The 22,690-nt window shown below is 39.9% G+C and overlaps 2 protein-coding genes across 5 annotated transcripts in view; one reads left to right on the plus strand and one right to left on the minus strand.

Annotated features, from left to right (window-relative positions):
- The window catches only part of LOC134537049 (octopamine receptor Oamb), a 189,524-nt gene that overhangs the window by 77,468 nt on the left and 89,366 nt on the right, over positions 1-22,690 (minus strand). For all 4 annotated transcript variants that reach the window (XM_063377275.1, XM_063377273.1, XM_063377274.1 and 1 more), the window contains one exon: positions 4,641-7,753. In XM_063377275.1, coding sequence (XP_063233345.1) covers positions 4,641-4,907 — 267 coding nt within the window. In that variant the 5' untranslated portion in view covers positions 4,908-7,753. The remainder of the gene's footprint in view (positions 1-4,640; positions 7,754-22,690) is intronic.
- Positions 14,323-22,690, plus strand: part of LOC134536481 (phenoloxidase-activating factor 2-like) — a 127,237-nt gene continuing 118,869 nt past the window's right edge. The window contains exons 1-2 of the mRNA XM_063376202.1: positions 14,323-14,347; positions 16,053-16,151. Of these exons, the coding sequence (XP_063232272.1) occupies positions 14,323-14,347; positions 16,053-16,151 (124 nt within the window). The remainder of the gene's footprint in view (positions 14,348-16,052; positions 16,152-22,690) is intronic.

Below are 22,690 nucleotides of genomic sequence, written 5' to 3' on the forward strand. Positions count from 1 at the left end.
TCGATGTTAGGCAAAAAATTCTGTTGACGTTAGTAAGGTCGTGAGAGAGGCACGAATAAATATTATCCATTTAATTTTTTTTACATATTAAATCATTCTTATGATAATATACAATAGACAATAATTAGAGACCGGAAAAATTCGCGAATTCATTCGGCGATAGGCTAGAATTCAAATACATATAACTTTAAGATGATTTTGCTATTGGCTTACTGTTCATCTGGACGAATCTCAACCAGTAAAAAACTCTCAACCAAAGAAGGATCGAATCACAGACGAACCAGCCGAGACGACTCACAAGTCGGCAGCCAATGAACTTGCGTTATTTGCCCGAGTGTACAGGGGAATGTGCAGTATATCCTGAAGACCATCGAAACCGCGAATTTTTCCTGTCCCTAACAATAATGTTTTCATCTTCAGTCGGAGAAATGTTACGTCTTTCATGGAAATACGTAAACGAACTCAACGCAATGATGTAATGCACATTCAAATAATGCATGGACATTTCCAAGATCAACGTAGACTAAGATGGTCGTTAGAAAATCTGGCTAGCGAACATAATCAGCGAACAGCCTGTATGATGCATGAGGCGAAGTTCAGCGTGGACGGCGCATCTAAGGGAAGAAGAGAGTGACATTTCGAAAAGTTTCCATGAAAAAGTTTCAAAAGCAAATTTAATGGAAATATATAATAAGGAATTGAAAAAAAAAAAAACATGTCCCCATTTTAGTAGAAAGTTCTCTAGATCCGCCATCTTGGCTACTAACTTCGCAAGATTATTCTTGGCTGTCATGCAGTGTCTTGCTTCGGCACCTATTTTTTTTCAACCGTCTGTCATTATCTTTTATAAAACAATATTTTCCTTGGATTAAATTATTCCTCTTTTTAAACAAAGATTTGAAAAATTTTATATTACTAGTAAATTATGTATCACAATTACTTAGCTTTAAACATTTTCATTAAAATCTTGCTGGGTTTTGGTAATTTATTTTATTGAAAAAAAATACGTGTCAAGTTTTTTTGTTTTGATGACAAAAAGAGTGTAAGGGAAAAATTGCTACCACGAGTTTTTCTTTGACCATCTTGTTGACTTTAGGTACTGTCTAAAGTGTACATATTTTCCTCTCGGATAAAAGCGTATCTTATGACAATTATTTTTGGAATAAATAATTTTGTTGTTTATTTGATAGCGGCTGGAGTAATGCGCCTTTCTCCTGGCTTTAGTTATCCAGCGAGAGATTTATAATGAGGAAAATTACACCACTTCAGTAAATACCAAAAATATTATTATTGGCTTGAAGGTTATTTTATCTCTACATATTTAAAGCTCTCCATTTTTGTTTTCGGACTTAACTTGACAAGAAAACATTTCTGTACTTCCAAAAATTCTTTTCGGCGAGTAAAAATTTAAACTTTTGAACTCATCTCCAAAGTTATTTGAATTAGTGAAGACACATTATACGAAGACACCTTTGAATTTATTTTTTTAACCAATATAAAGATCATTTTATTTCCTAACGATATTGAGATATGTGTTTATTTAGATTCACATTAAAAATGTAATACGAAAAAAAATGAATGACATGTGTTTTCTTACTGAACAAACGGTGCGTACCTAGTTTAAAAGTAAAATAGTCCATTTTAATACTAAAATAATGTTTGAAAGTTTTGTTATAAGTTTTTTTGTCAATGTTTGATTTATATTTTAATTTAAAATACCCAACGTGATATTTGTTTATGATGTTTGATATTTTTGTTTATCAGTCATCTATGTAACATGCACCATTGTTAGAGGTAAGGAAATTTCGCGATTTCATTTGGTCGCAAATTAGAATTAAAACCTGAATACTCTTGCACTGTATTGATGATTGGTCCGCAGTTATGTAGACACGCCCCTCTGCGACCATGAGCCAGTCAAATACCAGCTAGCAGTAGAGAGACAGAATCGCATTCTACCAACTCAAAAGATAACAGCCAATAAGTAGAGACCTGAAAGTTCGTGGATTCATTTCGTGATATGCTACAATTAAAATAATTATACCTTAGTGCTGCTTCTACCACTGGTTCACTGTTAATCTGGAGTAATGAGGGCCAATCAGGAACTCTCACTCACAGAAGTGTCGAATCACAGACACTCGGTCGAGACGACTCACAAGTCAGCAGCCAATGAATGAACAGGCGGCATTTGCCCGAGTGTGTAGAGTGTAGTGGAGTCTATCCTGGAGGTCATTGAACCCGCGAATTTTTCCGGGTCTACCAATAAGGAAGGATATGAGAATACAGTATGCATATAACGGTGAATTTAAGCCTGACGCCAAGTGAATCCTCAAAATGTCTGGCTCTCTAGTTGTGAAATATAGTAGTGCCATTTAAATGAACACTAGTCTGTAGAAATAACGTGAATTCTGCATATACATTTATGAATACATCGTGCATACAACCAATAAATTTTTTTTCACTTAATTTACAGCGAGGAAGATTTTAACTACAAAATTTTGGTCTCCCCGAAAAATTTGTTTACCAGTATATTTGCAAGGGTTTTGTGCATGTGTGTGAATTCTCGGAGGTAAAATCAACAACTGTTTCCACGATCAAGGCAGACCTATTTGATATTATATATCATTAAATAAATGCACACACATTAATTTAGTAAATGAGTAAATAAATCATCCCAGTGTTCTTTTCAGAGAAAAAATACTAATACAAAAGATTATTTTAGAATCCAATTGCCAAGGAATAGTTTGATATACTACTGGAAATGTATTGTTACTTCATACAGCACATGACTATGGTTATTTTTCCATATATGAAATTTTTTTCTTCGAGATAATGCACTTACGAAAATTGTAACATAATTTTTTTTTAAAATATTTTTTATATTTAATTAAGCATAATTTTTTAAACCATGAAAAAAAGAATATTCGATAGTTATACATTATTTTGTTTTATTATGCTTATTAATGTGCGCAGTTAATAATGAAAATCTATTTAGTGGAAAGTTTATAAATTACTCTAACTACTAGAGGTAAGAGGTACTGGAACAACACAAAGCTGAAATTCCTGGGTAAGAATCCAAACCTAGTATTACGGCAAACACTGTTTTGTAGTGGGATATATTTTGTTTCGTGTAAACGTACAAATTTACAAATATCTGTAATTTTACATGAATATTTCTGTTACATTTACAACAACAACAAAATTCACAAGTGTTGGAAGGATTTCGGGAAACCTCCGAAAAAACGAAAATCAAATCAGAATGGATGGACAGGGTATGGAAACAGGGTCTTCCCAAATTCGGACCCAACGGTTTACATTTGTGCCAATTCATTTGGCCCCACAGGCAAGGGACCACGACGCGCTCAAACAACACAGATTCTGTCATTTCGTGGTGTGCTTTTCAACTCCATGCCGACCTACAAACACATGCAGATATATTTTCTACGCATTGTGCAATTGGAAAACAGTTACTTTGACACGCGTTAGAAAAAGACGTGAAGCCAATGAGTAGGGACACCTATATTTCGCGAATACATTTCGTGTCAAGGTATTTCACAAAATAATGTAGCTTTTCTCCTGTGGTTATTGGCTGAGGTCGGTGAGAGGTGTCGTCCCGCTCTTGACGGGGCCAATGAGAATGTGGTCACTGTACTGCTGCACCCTCACAATTTGCCATGACTCTTAGAAAAAGCTAGTGTTTTGTGAAATAACTTGACATGAAATTAAATCGCGAAATACAGGTGTCCCTACCAATGAGTTCTCTAAAACACGCTGCAGAAAATACGTATGTTACATTCCTCGAGTTTGATCTGATACGGTTGAAAGTCGCACAGTTATGCACAGAGGAGTAAGTCGACGGAACCTCCGAGACTTTCGTGGACACCGAACAACTTGGTTGACCGACCAAGCGCTCATCAGTTGTTTCGATCGTATACATGAGCGTGACGCTAATTACCTTCGGGCACTAGAATAAATAAATGTAGAGTCCATTCTGGAGGTCTAAGACACCATGTAAGGTTTGGCTTCAAATAAGTTATTAAATACATATTTTCAGTGTCACTGGTAGCTTCGGACTGATCCAGATGGAAGTTGTATTACAATATCTCCTAACGGCAATAAAGACCAAACTAGGACTTAGAACAATCCCTCTACTGGGCTCACCGAAATGCTTAGATTCCGTTGATGTTAAGCAAGTGATCTCTAATCCAGTCCAGAGAAACCAGGAAAAAGAACCTCCGAAAAAAATGATAAATGATATTGGAAACAGTTCCCAGAAGGGGAAAAGAAAATTTTCCAAATCCTCTAAATGACCTATGATTAAGGACACCTGTATTTCGCGAATACATTTCGTGTCAAGGTACATCGAAAAACACCGTAGTTTTTTTTTTCTTGTAGTTATTGTCTGTGGTCGGCGAGAGGTGATTTCCCGTACTTGACGGGGCCAATGGGAATGTGGATACCGTACTGCTGCACGCACACGATTCGCCATTACTCTAAGAAAAAGCTACAGTGTTTTGTGACATACCTTGACACGAAATGTATTCGCGAAATACAGGCGTCCCTACCTATGAAGCGCCCTTGGGAAGGTCTTCCAAAGACGTTGAAGACGCAGGATGAAGTGAAGGAAGAGGGTGTCGGCTCACCTTGAACACCTCCCACATGGCCGAGAAGGGCAGCACGGCCACCCCCACCATGAGGTCGGCCACGGCCAGCGACACGATGAACAGGTTGGTGACGGAGCGCAGCTTGGAGCTCATGAATACGGCGGCGATGACGAGGCAGTTGCCCACCACCACCATCACGTCGATGACCCCCAGCACCAGCAGCGACGCGAGCAGGCCCGGGTCGACCCAGGGCACCTCGTCCAGCAGCGCCGCGCACGTCGACTCGTTCATCCCGGGCTCGCGCATGGCCGCCCGCTCGTCGACGGACACCCCCCTCAGGGGCTCCTGGCGGCCCCTGGGAGGAGACCCTGCGCACTTCCCCGAGTCCTTCAGAGACCCGCAGAGCCCTGAGCTGGAGTCTTCTGTGGCCTGGATGTTTCCTTCAGACTACCCTCGAAGATCCACAGAGCCCTGAACTTGAGTCCCTGGTGGCTTGAACTTTTCCTTCAGACTACCCTCGAGTTCTTCAAAGACGAGCAGAGCCCTGAGCTGGAGTCTTCTGTTGCCTGAACGTTTCCTTCAGACTACCCTCGAGTCCTTCAAAGACCAGCAGAGCCCTGAACTTGAGTCTTCTATGGCCTAAACGTTTCCTTCAGACTACCCTCCAAGATCCACAGAGCCCTGAGCTTGAGTCTTCTGTGGCCTGAACGTTTCCTTCTGACTACCCTCGAGTCCTTCAAAGACGAGCAGAGCCCTGAACTTGAGTCTTCTATGGCCTAAACGTTTCCTTCAGACTACCCTCGAAGATCCACAGAGCCCTGAACTTGAGTCCCTGGTGGCTTGAACTTTTCCTTCAGACTACCCTCGAGTCCTTCAAAGACCAGCAGAGCCCTGAACTTGAGTCTTCTGTGGCCTGAACTTTTCCTCCTGACTACCCTAGAGTTCCTCAAAGACCCTCAGAGCCCCGACTTTTGTGTCTCTTATGGCCTGCACTCTTCCTCTCAAGTCCTCGAACACTCTAAAAATACATGATCTTGGTTAGTGTTTTTTCACACTTCTTTCAGACTTCTTAAATTCAATTAGAAGCCCTGGACTTGATTCTTGCTTGGGCTGCACACGTCCTTAAAGTTTCTTCTGGATTTCTCCAAAGGCCAAAACTTACTTATAATTGTACACGAATCCTGAATCAGTTCTCAAGAGAAAATCCTCACTAGTGCATCGGGCCGAAATCAAGTCCTTGAAATAACAAACATTACTCTCAATGTTTTGAACACCATGTGAATTCTTGGACAATACCTGTGATAATATCCATCGGTGTAGTTCCTTCAGGTGGCACCAAAGTTACCTCTTTTCACTTGTGGGTGTGCCTAAGTCCTTGGAAGATTTCTTTGAAATACCACTCACCTTGCTTGCTTTCTGATGAGTCAAAGTACACTGACAATCACACGCCAACATGTCCAGTATTTCTTTGGTTTCCATTTGCATCCTTAGGCGATCAACATGAATTTTTCTCCTCACTTTAGGCTGAGTATGAGACATTGGGTAATTTCATTTTTATCACCAAGCTTTCATTTTTTGCCTACTTCTTCAGTGTCTTTGCAACATCATCGGAGATAATTTTCGCTTACTTCCTGTTGGTTGCATTGTAGGTCATCGATTAATTACTGGGAAATTTTCTTTTCACCTTCTTAGGACTGTATCCAGTGTCATTTAGCATTTTTCGGAAATTTTTCTTGGTTCCTCTGCACTGCATCTGAGATATTTAATTAGTTACAATCGTATGTCACTTTAACATCCTCAGAGTCCAGGTATTTCGGTGACATTATAAAGTCTTGTTTTGTATTCAATAATTATAGAAGATTAATATTACCACTTCCATCTGGGTCCGTCTGAAACTAACAGCGACATTAAAATATTTATTGCATTATTTATTTTGACCTGCCCTCATTTCACACAAAAAAAAATTATATTGAACTATTATCGCCGGCACAATAGAATATCCATTGTTACTGTGCATCCTGTGCAAACGCCAATCAAAGGATGCAGTTAATTTTCATAAGTCAATGTTTTGACACTTCATAGATGACTTTCAAAAGAAATTAACGATTGGAAACCAATTTAAAAATCTTCAGAGCAAGACACAACATCAGTATTGCTAAAACCCAAGGTCCAACACTAGGCCAACACTCACATTGTTGTTCAGTGGTACAGTAAAATAACTATCATTTTATACTTGAACACGACTTTTCTTCGGTTCACCAGGCGACAGCAAGAGTCCATCTCCAATGCGATGTCTGTATTATGCCAGGAGTTTTAATCAAAGTATATATATTTTGTCTTGAACACACATACGACACTTATTTAATCGCGAGAGAGCCTTTAGAGGATCAAGTTTGGTAAAAGATTTTTGGATTTTGGTACAAGTGCTGCGCTTTGTTAAAAGTTACGACACCGGAAAAACCAAATTACTCACAGAATCACAGTGGAATGTGTATTTATTTTATGTTGATGACACTTTTATTTCAAGTTGGAATATTACGAAATTGAAATAAAAAAACAACTGTTTTTTTAGCATTATTTTAAGCATCTGTCCGATAGAGGGAAGGAACAACGGGTGAGAAATGAAATATTTTAAGCTCACCGCACGACAGTCAGGGAAGGAAAAAAAAAATATATCATCACTGTTTCCACTGAAAGGTTTTTTTTTCGATAGACAGGGATCTCACACTTATGCAGGTGTTCCAGATGGAGCGAACCAAAGACGTACATATTATATTTTTCCTTCCACCCAGACACTTGACGTAGTTGTTCACTCCGGCGGTGTGTCTGGATGCGGGGGTTGCTTCGACGTCCTCCGAGGGGTTGTAGCCGCGTGCTGGTTGGTGGTGGAGGGGGTAGAAGGGGGAGGGTCGTCGACGGAGGTCCTCAGGGTCGGCGTCCCGGCGTCCCGGCGCCTGCAGCGCCCCAGGGGGGGTAGGAGGAGGAGGCGTCGTCTCTGGCGGCTGGCCGGAGCGGACTAGCGTCGCGGCGCCGCGCGCATCTCTGACTGGCTGGCGGGGCCCGCGCCTCCCGGCCCCTCCCCTCCCCCCCCCCCCCGCTCGGAGGGGTCCCGGGCGCCCCTGGCGGCAGCGCGCAGGCGCGGGAGGGGTCCCCTGCGGACACAGGCCACACGCTCCGCTCAGCCGACACTCAGCTCCTGCACCGCACAGCAAATAAAACACCGAGCATTTTTTTCCCCCCCATCTAATCACTATACAGACCTGCAAAATTTTCGCGGATTCATTCGGCGATAGGCTAGAATTCAAACACATATACCTGTTAAGATAATTTTTTTCTATTGGCTCACTGTTCATCTTGACGAACCTCAACCAGTTATAAACCCTCTCAAGCAAAGAAGGATAGAATCACGGACGAACCAGCTGAGACGACTCACAAGTCGGCAGCCAATGAACTTGCGTTATTTTCCCGAGTGTACCTGGGAAATGTGCAGTCTATCCTGAAGACCATCGAAACGGCGAATTTTTCCGGTCCCTACTAATCACACTAAGTAGAAAAGCAACAAACACCTGCAATGTCTATGAGACTGAAGTTATTTGTTTTTTTTTCTATGGCTAGGGACCGTAAAAATTCGCGGTTTCGATGGCCTTCAGGATAGACTGCACATTCCCCAGGTACACGCGGGCAAATAACGCAAGTTCATTGGCTGCCTACTTGTAAATCGTCTCGGCTGGTTTGTCCGTGATTCGATCCTTCTTTGGTTGAGGTTTTATAACTGGTTGAGATTCGTTCACATGAACAGTAAGCCAATTGCAAAATCATCCAAAAGGTATATGTGTTTGAATTCTGTACCTACTATCGCCGAATGAATCTGCTAATTTTTCCGGGCTCTATCTATGGCCTATTTGGATTTTGCTAAATATTAATTTCATAAATATAAGCAGCACTCTTTGCAGTTACTTATAGGCGTACCATTGTGTAAAAAAAATTTTCGTACGGGATGCCATAAATAATTTTTTTTTAAGAACTATTGTGTAAAACCGTTCGACCATTCCGTTTTTGGAAGCGAAGTTTCAATCCGACACTGAACTGGCAATGAGTGTGTGTATTGAATTAAACACTAAAAAAGTATTGGAAGCATATAACGGGGCTCTGGCGAGTGTTTGTTGCGAATTTAATAATTATTCCGTTATTCAGAATTTATGGTAGTGGGTCCAGATTACGATAACAATCATGAATCACATATACACATATATAAGCCCAATAGCCAGTCTAAATAATATAAGCTATATATATATATACACACACACACGAATATCATACGAAGTAGCTTGGCTTCTCGGTTGTAGCCGACCGTGTCCTTGGCGAATAATTCACCGACGTTTCGGTCGACATTGCAGTCGCCATCATCAGGGAGAAGTTACCTACCGGGTAGGGTACTTCAGACACTGGCCGTGGAAGCCTGCTAACATTATTATTGAAGCATATGTTTCATTAAAGAAATATATATATTTTTTGTAAAAACCACGGAAAATACAAACGTTCAGTAATTGAACTTTATTTTGTTCTATCATGCGCTCATTAAAAATTACTGGAAAGCTATTAAGGAAGGGTTTACAAATAACTTAAACTATTTATTCAAAGCATGAATGCCCACAATCACCGCGAACTCTATTTTGTATTAAATATCTGCTGTAATTTACTCTTCACGCGATCGCAAAACACTTAGTACTCCCTTAACCTTTATTGGCTTTACGGCAATTATTTTTCGCTGTTGATATTTCCCTCGTAGATATTCCACGTACGTCAAAATACCTCTCCCTACTAAATTTTCCTCTTCGGATTTTATTTCCGCTTATTATCATACAACCACGATACTTATTTTCTACCGAAACTGTTTACTTATGTAACACTTCTTACAACTATGTGTACATTTAAGTTTTTTATTATTCAAGCACTGTTTTAATTAACACATTCCATAACCACTTTCACGCTAACATCAAAACAATAACCTCTAGTTTTACCAACTCAATAACTTCCATAGTCTATTTACAACCTGTTTGCCCTACTAACATGACGTCATTAATTTTCCCCTCCGTTATTATCAACCAATAGGAATCCGGTATCGCATGATTTTACATGAATATTTCTGTTCCGTTTACAAATAAAATTTACAGAGTACCTACGTGGTGAAATGAATATTTACTTGCTTTTACCAATTTTCTTTGTTTGCCTTACCAAATTTTACAAGGAAAAAAAAAATTGTATATCTAACAAAATATACAGGTGTGTGGACGAAAAATTTTTTGGGCCTACGAAATCTTTCCTTTTACAAAATATATGTTTGAACTAACTTTATATATTTGTTTCAACATGTACGAACAAATATATTGTGCAATTATTTTTTTACATCAACTGATTCTTGTTTGTTTTCTGTGTGTTTGCGTATTAGATTTTTTTGTCTGTTATTGAAGTTATCCTATGCCATACAGTATAACCGGCAACGACGTATGCACAAAAAAAAAACAACAAATAATTGCAATTCAATTTTCCCAATATAAAGATTCTTTCCAAGAACGCGTAAGTTTTTGGTTTTCCTAAACCCACATCTTATAAGTGGTACATATATTATTTGTCGCATTACGATAAAATATTTTGGCAACTAGCTTCCAAAGAGTTTATTTGTTAAACGTAAAAAGATATTTTACTGTGTCGCCTGAACAATATGCAGAATGTCCATAAAATAATGTCCCAGTTTCAATGGTAGGTATATTTAAAACAAATAATACACGAAATTGAAGGTAAAATAACCTTTGTTCAATATGTGCCCATTTAGTTATATGGCACACATACAACATAAAGTTCAATTCTTCCCACACTTTGGTTAACACGTCCGGAGTAGTGGAAGCGATAGCCTCTTCAACTCTGTGTCTCTGCTCTGGCAAACCATTAGGTAGCGGCGGAACGTAGACAAGATCTTTTATAAAGCCCCAAAGGAAAAAAAAATATAATGGCATTATGTGAGGTGAACATGGAGGCCAGCGAATAATAGCTCTATTATCTTTGAAAGATTTGTGCAATGGGAGTGTATGACTTGATGTAAGCTTTTGGACATACGCCATTGCTAAGCACGTTTTTCTGTAGACGAAAACTAAAAAATACCCAAAAGACAAAAAACACAAATTAAGCAAAAAATTGCTGTTGTCAACAGGATATAAACACCACATAATATTCCATAACAGGAATATGGTCAACAAACAAAGAAAAACAAAGAAAAATGTTGTGTTTTTTGTCGTTTGGGTATTTTTTAATTTACTTCTACAGAAAAGTGCTTAGCAATGGCGTAAGTCCAAAAGCTTACATCAAGTTGAATAATAGCTCTGTCGTCTCGACCATTACGACCAATCCAACGGTCAGGGACTTCTACGTTCAACCACTCTCGTACAAAGAGATTCCAATGGGGAGGGGCGTCATCCTACTGTAAAAAAAAACCCTCTACTGATTGGGGAACTTGCGCTCAGGTGTCGCCATTTTGCGTAAGTGGCGCTGCAAGCGAGAAAACAACAAAGCAGTACTCGCGCAGGCATTTTTATAAAACTGTTCGAGCTACTCTTTAATTGTGACCTTGAACCAACACACTATGATGCTTACAGTTAACACTATTACATTTTATAACTTGGACATTCTTTTATGAACTTACTTTATTTTTGACTGGAAGATGTTTCGCAGTTACATTTTGCGACAGGCGTAAAGCTCAACTCAAATGCTGCTTTGCTGTCACGTCTATCAATTAAATAGGGTTTCATTTTATTTATCACGATAGCTGATTTTCGTTTCTTGTTTGGTAACAAATTTTGTCACTGGCTACTTGTCAAATGTTTTAGAGTATTACGCAATTGAATGTAATGATGAAATTTTGCGTGACTGTTTAGTGCTATTATAAAACACGGAGTCAATATTTAACGAAAAACGTTTTGATGGAACTTGCTATCTTGCCTGACTTCTAGCCAACGAAAATATATATTTTTTTGTCATCTTATGTTCAACTACTGTCCTTATGGGAAGCATTTTAATTGATAAAAAAAAATCATGTGTCATGTCATACAGATTTGATACATTGTTGAGGTTATAATGTCTCTTAGCTAGATGAAAGCGCATTTTGCGGAATCATCGTACGGAAAATAAATTCAAGCAAATGGTAATAATTTGGAACACAGTTCTCGTGACACTGTCTGTACAATTATAAACCAGTAATAAATAAAAATAGAAATTTTGGCCCAATCATGTGCAACTCTACCCAAATAAAACAATTATGCCCTTTACATCGGGCAATGAGAATTCTTAAAAAAAAAAAAATCCTTTATTTCGCACAGAACAGTTCATTCTAGCATGAAATGAGAAGAAATAGCGAAATATTAAAAGCTATATTCATAGTTTTAGATCTGCTAATTTTGGATTGTATAAACAGACATCACAAATTTATAAACTGTATATGGATTACAAAAGTTTCTATGCCATAATTAACTATCATTAAAATTAATAAATTTGCCTTAGTTTAGGCAGAGACCATACGTTTACACATTTATAAAGTTTGCAAAGTAGTCCCCATTAATAATATTATTATTACAGCTGTCGTCATTTCCAAAATATTGAATTTAACACTAAACGCCAATGACTGTACTAAAAGCTAGTTACTGTCATCTTCAGACATTCCATTCAATTATGAGCTATTCTCAAACGAATCCAGATTTTTATAAATTAAACATTATAAAATGTTCATGGCCAAAATTATTAACTCCTCCTCTAGGTACGAGTTATTTGTCCACCGAAGTGGATCACTAAAATTCACCAGGATAAACATGCCAAGTTTGAATCCGAGGTCGCTCGAGCGAAACACTTGAGATCCATTCACTCTCAGAATCTCGGGAAACTCAAAATCGATGGATTATTTTTTTTTTCCCCTTCACCCGATCGTGAAATTCCCGTTCGCGAAAATCACCCGGTGTGTCCATACCTCCCCAATACGGTGTGGCGGGAGAGACAATTGCGCATCGTGAGGGTCAATCGATCCAACTCTCGCCCCCGCTACGAGCTCCAGGGGGAAGCAGTGTACCAACATCTCGGACCTTCCTTTACCTCCGAGCCAGTCCCAGTGTGGGTCCCCCCACTCCCCTCCTCCCCCAAACCCTGACCACTCTACGATCGCCGCAGCCACCCGATTAGACTGTCCCGTGCGGGGTCTGTTTCCACTCACTGCGGTCCCCCTACCCCAAACCCTCCCCTACTCAACTGAAACCACATCCAGGAAGGTCAGGGATGAGCCAGGAAGATGGAACTGGTCAGGGAATCAACTCGAAATCCCGGGAAAAACACACGATAGTAATTTGAGGGATGAAACGCCACGCCCTAGTCTGTCTCCAACCATCAGACTGTAAACGGGGACGGAACTGTCTTAAATATGGCGCACTCACGCGCGGCGACACAAACCCGTATGCAGTCACTTTCGTAAACACCAGGGGACATACCTAGGGATCGGAAAAATTCGCGGTTTCGATGGCCTTCAGGATGGACTGCACATTCCCCTGTTACACTCGGGCAAAATAACGCAAGTTCATTGGCTGCTGACTTGTGAGTCGTCTCGGCTGGTTTGTCTGAGATTCGATCCTTCTTTGGTTGAGAGGGTTTATAACTGGTTGGGATTCGTCCACATGAACAGTAAGCCAATAGCAAAAACATATAAAAGGTATATGTATTTGAATTCTAGCCTGTTGCCGAATGAATCAGCGAATTTTTCCGGTCTCTAGACATACCAAAAGTACTGGTGTGCCACAAGAAACTTCATGCCAGTGAAACTACCCTGGAATGTATGTGGTAAACTTATATAGTTGTAGTAAAAAGTTATAAGTTTTAAAACAAGAGTAAACATATCTGGCATTATTTTTTTGTCTCGGTAGAGCAGTAGTAGAGAGGAAGTAGAGCGCGCGGTTGAGAAGCTCAAGGGGCAATAAACTGCTTGACGTGGTTCGAACCTTGTTGCTGAAAGAAACCGTTTTTCCTTTTTTTCAATGACAGATTACTGGACTGTAAAAATTATGCTTTAAGGAAATATGTATTTATACAGTTACATTGTTTTCTTATTGCTTAAAATATTATTAAATATATAGCTTTTTTCAATCATGCTTGATTGGCGCGCAGTCTTTCTCGTCGTCCATAGGACAACTGTGATATTTTGAGCGGTGACCATGACATACGGCGGAGAAAATTGAAGACAAAAGTTTAATGCAAGTCCTTCAAGTGTTTTCAAGAATATGTACCGGTTTTTTTTATGACGAAAGCTTACTCTGAAAACACGCCTTTTTTTAGCCACCTTAACTCTTCTAAAAAAAATACAGTTAAAAAACGTAATCCGGAAACCAAACTAAAAATTGGCCCTCAGCGAAGTTTTTAAAAACTTTTCGTGAACAGACCCCGATCGGATGTCTCGAGTAGTTTTTTGAAAATCGCGTTTTTTTTTTCCTTCTTCCTGGAGCTCTGTGTGTGTGTGTGCTCGGGTAGGGAATTAATCACGTATATATATATATATTTTTTTTTTCTTACGGTGGTAAAAAAAAAAACCGGTAATTCTTTTGAAATTTGCGCGAGCGATGGTCTACCGTGTGACTGGTGTGATGCCACTTTCCTTGGGGGGTAAGTGGCCAGTTCAAAGACGACCACCACGTCCGTTATGTCGTGCGTGCTGGGGTGTGTGGGTGAGTGGGGGGGGGGGGGGGTGGTGGTGGAGGAAGTTTCCTCTTTCAACCCCGACGGCGATGGTTCGGCGGAAAAGGGAAAGTTGGGAAGGGGGGTGAGGGTGGCAGGGAGAGTGTTTCAAGGGGAGAGTAGAGTATCCATCGTGTCGGCGTCCATCTCGCTAATTACATTACGCCTGAGAGCCGGTGCGAGCTGACGTGATGACAGGCCTCTTGTTCTCGACGTCGTCGTCGTGATGACGATGCGTGGAGGAGGCCCACCGGTGGGGATGGTTCCAACTGGAGGGGGGGGGGGCGTCGGGCGAACGAGACCTGGGGCGTCAAGAGGGTCACCGGGGAGGTGTCTGAAGAGCCGGGCATTATCAGTTCATTACCACCCCCTTTCCCCCTCCCGACTACCTCACACACACACACCACCTCCACCTCCACCTCCACACCACCGGGTTTATAACTCCACACACCTGCTGGATTCCGACGTCCTCAAAAACTGCACTCGCAAAAAAACACCTTTTATGTTCACGCCGGAACAGAAACACTCGTGGTAAAAATTTACACGTATTTCGTAGGGACCGGAAAAAAAAACTCGCGGTTTTCGATGGCCTTCGGGATAGACTGCACATTCCCCTTGTACACTCGGGCAAAATAACGCAAGTTCATTGGCTGCCGACTTGTTAGTCCGTCTCGGCTGGTTTGTCTGTGTGATTCGATCCTTCTTCGGTTGAGAGTTTTTTTAAATTGGTTGAGATTCGTCCAGACGAACAGTATGCCAATAGCAAAATCATAATAAAGGTATTTGTATTTGAATTCTAGCCTATCGCCGAATGATTCCGCGAATTTTTTCCGGTCTCTACGTATTTGTAAATTTGCACACTTAGAGTGGGAAACGAAATAGAATGCCAGCAAGTGATATAGGTACATGGTTTCGTATTCTAACCTTGCCATTTTATGCTTTGTTGTTATCGTCCCGGTACCTGCAATATTAAAGTTATTTGTGTAAGCCTTTCCCTGACTGGCTTTCCGGTATTGACTGCGCAGGTAAATAGGCGTGACACAACAAAATAAAGTCCAAATTATCGAACATTCGTTTGTATTTTTTCCATGGTGAAAAATATGAAATCATTCGCCAATTTTCGAAAGAAATACTTAGCATTATCTCGGGAAACATATTTCATATGCACAAAAATTACCGTAGCCGTGTATTGCACAAAGTTACAGTATATTTAGTATTATTGCAATTGGTTTCCAAGGGATTTTTTTTTTTTTGCAAAAGTACAGAAATTTTTTCTGTGTAGTTATTTTAAAATTTTGTTGTGTTATTTAATTAAAAAAATTAGTACCAATGGTGTAATTTCACACAAATGCTTCTAAAAAAAATGAAATTGTGCTACTCCCTGTGTCATTGCACAGCTGTTTGTATGGCACATGCTCAACAACTATGCTTAGCCTATTTTTTTTAAAAAAAAATTTGTATTGGCAAACTGGACGCCATATTGCCTTAGTGACGTAATAAAATATGGCCGCCGCGAATCCCTGAATACCTCACCTACCACCAGTGCCCCCTCCCCCCCCCCCCCCCCATATGGACTATGTGCACCTACCGGCTCGCTGGCCGACGCCTGATGACTTCCCGCGCGGTGCTTGTGTTGCGAGCGTGGGGGCGTGGGGGCGTGTGGGCGTGGGGGCGTGTGGGCGTGGGCCTCCACAGCGCTCGCCCCCAGAGACATCTCCGGGGCCTTTGTGCTCACGATCGCGTGGGCGGAGAAGAATAAGGACCCGAAAAAGGAAAGGGCGGTAGATAGGAATGGTAAGGGATGGTGGGGGGAGGGGGGAGTAACTTGCCAAGGAGGTCCTTCGTCCTGGAAAATTTCCATTCGGGCCTGGGAGGATTCGAAATCAGGCGGCTGTCAGGACGACCCTTCAGCTCCGAGGTCTGTGAAGATACCGAACGTTTAAGGCCCTTTAGTTGCCTCACAAGCAGTTTTCCTTTGTAACGATATTACTAGAGTCCCATAAATTTCGCGGATTCCTCTGGCCTCAGGATAGAATTCAAAGTTATAGGTGTGCTCGACCCATGTTTACTTTCCCATTGGTTGATTTCTTAGCGAGAACATTTTTATCCCTGTTAACTGGCACTACCTGCATCGCTTACTTCTCTCCTAGCTGAACATCGTTGGCTCACGGTCGTAGAGGGGCGTATCAAGTAACTAAGGTCCAATCATGAACACAGTGCGAAAGTGTGGAGGTTTGCATTCTAGCTTGCGACTAAATGAATGCGCGAAAATTCCGTGGCTCTAGATATTACTGTGGAGCCAATTATTGTAGGCCCAAATAAGGATTTTTACAATTTTTTTTATTACGTATATTTTTATTTTATTAATTTTTACAAAGCTCTACTTGACTCTTCGTCATCAAGAAGAGAAATATTGTATTCAGTAGTTGTATATAATTACTATAAAATAATAGGCTGAACTGTATTTATCTTCTCGATAAAAACTGGAATTACGAGTGCCTTCATCCAACAAGTTGACAGCAACGTTTAACATGCACACTAACCAAAACTGATGATAATTTTATACAGTATCATCCATAATTTTCAACAATGTAAAAACAAATTTTCCTATCCATAATATTAATTAAAAATTATTACAGGGTAAAATTATTTTTGTTACGTTGTATAATCTACGTTTTTTAGTTGTCTAATGTTGTCAAGCTATCACGTCCTTGTCATTACAATGCAAATGTAATTAATTTAAATTAAAAAATACAAACTTAGCTAACTTTTGTATGAATTTGCTTATAACCTATTTCAAACAGATATCAATGATTTCATTGGAATGCATTCTTGTTTTGTATTTGTCTTGAATAAATAATTCTAGATTGTAAAAGTTAAGTAAAAATGAAAAAAATAAAAATAAAATCTTTATGGATATTCTAATATTCTTTAGTAACTGCTTACATTATTAAACATTTATTTCAAATTTTTGTGATTAAAATTTCTTGAAGTGAGACTATACAACAGCCGAATATATAAGAAAATATTTCCAAAGTATTCTTATGTTTTCAAGGAAAATGAAGGCTGGATCCATGATTAGTCTATATGTATACGCAAACTGTAATTTTTTAAAAAATGTTTTATTGTCTGTTCATTTGTAGAATCATCACTCAAAAACTATTTAATTGATTTCGATGTAGTTTTGTAATCAAGGTTGCCCATATACTGTATAAACGCATAGGTTAATTATTATATATATATATAATGGCGTGAAAAGGTATATATATTGTTTTTCTAATAACATATGTCTTCGAAGCTATTCAAGCTGGAGTTGTAATATTAGGTTAAAAATAATAAACATATCATATTTACCAAAAAACATTCATAATTTTTCAATATTCTACTCCTTAGAGAAGTTTGGTTTCATAAATAAAAAAATTGCAACACTGAAATAATTAAGGGGAAGGTAAGAAACAAAGCTTGGGTGACATGCATAAACAATTATTATGATGTGTGTTTTCTCCATGTTTAGAAATTAGGGGGTATAAGAGAACGGAATATGTCTTAAATTATAAACGTTTGTTTGTCACAGGGCGTAAGGTTGGATTTCCTCAAAAAACTGAATCTAAAATGGGTTTATAAAATTTAGCGTGTGATTTGTTTGGTACCTAAGTTCGTTCACATTTAAACGGCCACATTCTGAAAGTACAAATAGGGTCATGGCGACGGGACATTCTTTTGGGTTCTTGAATAGCCTTAATGTGCTAAGTGCAGAAGTATTTGTCAGGGCTCCTCCCCCCCTAACCCCCTCACCTTCACCCTATTCACCACGAATCATTCGTTCCCGCGCGTGGGAAGAAAGTGCTTTCACTTCATGCAGGAGCCGATAACCTGCATTTTTTTTTCTTTTTGAAGAAAGAGAAATTTGCATAGAAAGAATCTTCGCAAAACACAAAAGCTTCCGAGAATAATTTGTTTTATTTTTTTTTTAATTGAAAAATAACGCGTATTTTTTTTATCGTGAATTACCAAAGAAAGATTTATCAAATGTCCAAAGAGAAAACTCACTCTCGGAGAAAAAAAATTATATATTTTAAAAATTATAAAAACGTCACAAATTTAAACTGCAGAAAACTAAATTTCATATTTGAAGAGGCTTGCATATTTATTGTAACTTTATGGCGACAGTCTAGACTGCGAATGTTCGTACACTGAACTACCCTTGTAAGTGGGTGCACAATGAAAACCAATGAAAAACACCTAAAAAGCATCTTACCGAATCATGTGCGATCAGTGGAAAAAAAAGTGCAATGTGGCATCAGCCAAAGAACACCTGACTTTGAACTAATTATAAACACGAAATCTTTCCGCGAAAAAATAATTAGGCCATATTTATAGGTTCTCTCGGACTTGTTTCCTGTTTATATTTTTAATATAATTTTTCTAGATTGGTAGAACATCTCTTAATTTTATTTTTATAATTATTAATTATTATTTATTAATTTTAATTTATTATTATTTCGTGATTAGTAGAGACCTGTAAAATTCGCGGATTCATTTCGCGATAGGATAGAGTCCAAATACTTTTGACATTATTTTGCTTCAGTGATTGGGCCACAGTTTATCTGAAGGACTCTGGGCCAATGAGAAATCTTTTAACAGAAGAATTAGCGAATCACGATCATTCCAGTCAACAGGTGCTACGAGTCGGTAACCAATCAGCAGATGTAATTTGCACGAGAGCATAGAGGATCATGGAGTCTATCCTTTAGGGATTTGAAATCGCGAATTTTACAGGTCTCTAGTGATTAGTTACTTGTAAATATTTTTTTAAGGTTGGTAGTATTTAACTTCAACCCACACTAAAATTATAATTTATTTTTTAATTATTTACTATTTATTATTTATCAAGATTATTTTTTTATGTCGGTAGTATCTCACTTCAGCCTGCAATAGAAGGCCAGCTACTAGCAGCAATGAGAAGACGTGACGACCAAGATGGCTGCGAGGCTGAGTATACTAAAGCCCTTACGCAGAGCGGGACCGCTAGGGGGCTGTGGAAGTGTTCAGCTCTGTCTCTATAACCACCCCCTCTATACCAACCTCCCCCTAGGGTTCTACCGAGTGCTGGAGCGCAATAATTGTCGTCTGCCAGGCGCCTGTCTCAAGGGCTGCCGAGGGGTTTAGCGGGTGGTTTCGCTGAGCGTCTGTGCGGGCTAATACCGCGCCCGACGCTTATTACTCCTGGCTTCAGGGTTTGTAGAGGTATCGCAGGGCGAGAGAGGAAGAAAGGGCGACTGAGATTCCAAGGTGGATCTCCTGGTGACTTCACAACTGCTTTCATCCGCGCAACGAACACACAAACTTTTTTTTTTGACGTGATAACTAGAGACCTGCAAAATTCGCGGATTCATTCGGTGATAGGCTAGAATTCAAATACATATACCTCTTAGATAAATTTGCTATTGGCTTACTGTTCATATTGACGAATATCAAACAATTATAAACCCTCAAGCAAAGAAAGTTCGAACCACAGACAAACCAGCTGAGACGACTTACAAGTCGGCAGCCAATGAACTTGCGTTATTTGCCCGAGTGTACAGGAGAATGTGCAGTCTATCCTGAAGGCCATCGAAACCGCGAATTTTTCCGCTCCCTACCTACTAGATATTGATCCCAAAACTGGATAAAATTATGTACACTGACCTAACTACTAAAACACACTTTGCTGTAAGTAAAAACGATGTAGCAACAATGTTCGTGTTTCGGCTGTTGAAACAATGTCGCTAATAACCATACAATCGTCAAACATAATTAATTAGAGTGCTGAAAGAATTTGCTGGAAATGTATTTTGCGTCAGGTTAAAATGTAGAGCCATGTTATGTGTATAATGAACCAATATTTATTTTAGATTGTTGATTTTATTGCGAGTGTTTTCTTGTTCTTTTAGCGGGATTTAGCTTATAATAATTAGAAATACGAAACGTTGTGCGATTTTCTGATAATTGGGTAGTTGAGTCTGCCCCATATGGAATTTCATCCAACAAACAGTTTTATAACTGGGTTAAATCTACACTTATATAATATTGACGTACTGTGTTAATAGAACCGTCTTTAGTAAATCTACTAGGTTATTTCATTAACAGAATAACATTTCAAAGGTAAAGATGAAACATTTTTATTGTAATCAGGAGTCACTTCAACAGTTCATGGTTTAGATGTCTAGAGAAAGGAAACAATAAGTGGAATTAATGACATATTTGTAGGGATCGGAAAAATTCGCAGTTTCGATGGCCTTCAGGATAGACTGCACATTCCCCTGTACACTCGGGCAAATAGCGCAAGTTCATTGGCTGCCGACTTGTGAGTCGTCTCAGCTGGTTCGTCCGTGATTCGATCCTTCTTTGGTTGAGGGTTTATAACTGGTTGAGATTCGTCCAGATGAACAGTAAGCCAATAGAAAAATCATCTGAGACGTATGTGTATTTGAATTCTAGCCTGTCGCCGAATGAATCTGCGAATATTTCCGGTCTCTAGATATTAGTTCAGTTATATAAAAAAAAGTAAAATAGTGCAGTTTAAAAACACGCGCCGATATGAGGAGCCAGGCGGAAGACAAATATCGATGTGTTTGAACGAGCTGCGTGTAAGAAAGAGGCCAGCACTTCACTGTAAAGGGGGGGGGGGGGGTTGTCCGTGGGAAAATGACGCTGTGGAAAATGAAGAAGGGAGCTGGAAGGAGGTTTTAGAGCGGGTTGGTGAAGGATGGGGGGGGGGGGGGGGTTATGTAGCAAAATGTGATTAAAATTGATGCGCGCCAAAGCGAGCCAACCGGGGCAAGGAACTAAATGGCAATTTCCTCCGCAAACAATGGAGGCAGACGCGGTCCGAATAGACGAGGTCGGAACTGTCCAATAGCGAGCCGCGCGCTCTGCTTGACCAATGACTGCCCTCCCCACGCGTGCAAGGGAAGGAAAAAGGGGGGAGGGGGGGGTATTAAAAATAAACATTGGTCAGGCTGTGTCGGGACACGGCCGCAAGTTATTTTGTTTAACGTGAATACGTCGTGTAAATGGGAGGGTTTTTTTTTTTTTAAAAAGGACAGTAGTTACAATCAACTGTTAAAACAATTGAAAAAGAGCGATTTTTTTCTTTCAGTCTCTACCAATCGCCAGGGACATGTTTAGAGACAGGAAAAATTCGTGGGTTCAATGACCTCCAGGATAGACTCCAATATCCTCTAACACACTCGGGCAAATGCCAACAGTTCATTGGCTGCTGACTTGTGAGTCGTCTCGACTGGGTGACCTGTGATTCGACACTTCTGTGAGTGAGGGTCTCTGATTGGCCCTCATTGTTCCAGTTTAACAGTGAACCAATTGCAGAAGCAGCGCTAAGGTGTAATTATTTGAATCGTAGCATATCACTAGGGGAAGGCATTTTTCGCGAAAAGATCTGAACGCCTATTAGACTGCAACAAGGTATACCCGCACCTGTGGTTTCTTCCTTGTGATTGGCGGCCATCTGCGAGATAAGTCGTTGTCTTCATTGACCGAGCCACTCAGGACGCGTTTACTTCCGCACTGAATCACTGTGATTGGTGTTGTTACAATCGATATGTACCTGGGATAAACTCACCCAATCACGAAACACAGACGATGCTACAGTGTTTTAACTTTCATCTAGTCTCGAAATCTTTTCGCGAATTCTGCATGCCCTACATATCACGAAATGAATCCGCGAATTTTTCAGGTCTCTAGTCACGTACTTTCTTTCCGCGGAGAGATTTCGAAACTAGCTGAGAGTCGAAACGCAGAAGTAGCGTCTGGCACATATTCACTTTCAGAAAAACCGGTAATTCAGCGCCGAAGCACACGCGTCCAAATAGGGCTTTGACTTCTTTTTGCAGATGGCCGCCAATTATCAGGTCAAAACCTCTGGCGCAGGCATGCTAAATTGCAGTCCAATGGGCGTGCGAGTATTTCGCGAAAAAATGTCTGCCCTTACCAATGATGCAATGAATAGAGACCGGAAAAATTCGCGGATTCATTCAGTGATAGGCTAAAATTCAAATACATATACGTCTCAGATGATTTTGCTATTGGCTTACTGTTCAACTTGACGAATCTCAACCAATTATAAAACCTCAACCAAAGAAGGATCGAATCACATACGAACCAGCCGAGACGACTCACAAGTCGGCAGCCAATGAACTTGCGTTATTTTGCCCGAGTGTACAGGGGAATGTGCAGTTTATCCTGAAGGCCATCGAAACCGCGAAATTTTCCGGCCCCTACGCAATGAAACACCTGAGATCATTTTTAACGAGTCAAGTGCGACCACATCATAA

This window comes from Bacillus rossius, chromosome 11, assembly GCF_032445375.1.
Source record: "Bacillus rossius redtenbacheri isolate Brsri chromosome 11, Brsri_v3, whole genome shotgun sequence".
Classification (NCBI taxonomy): Eukaryota; Metazoa; Arthropoda; class Insecta; order Phasmatodea; family Bacillidae; genus Bacillus; species Bacillus rossius.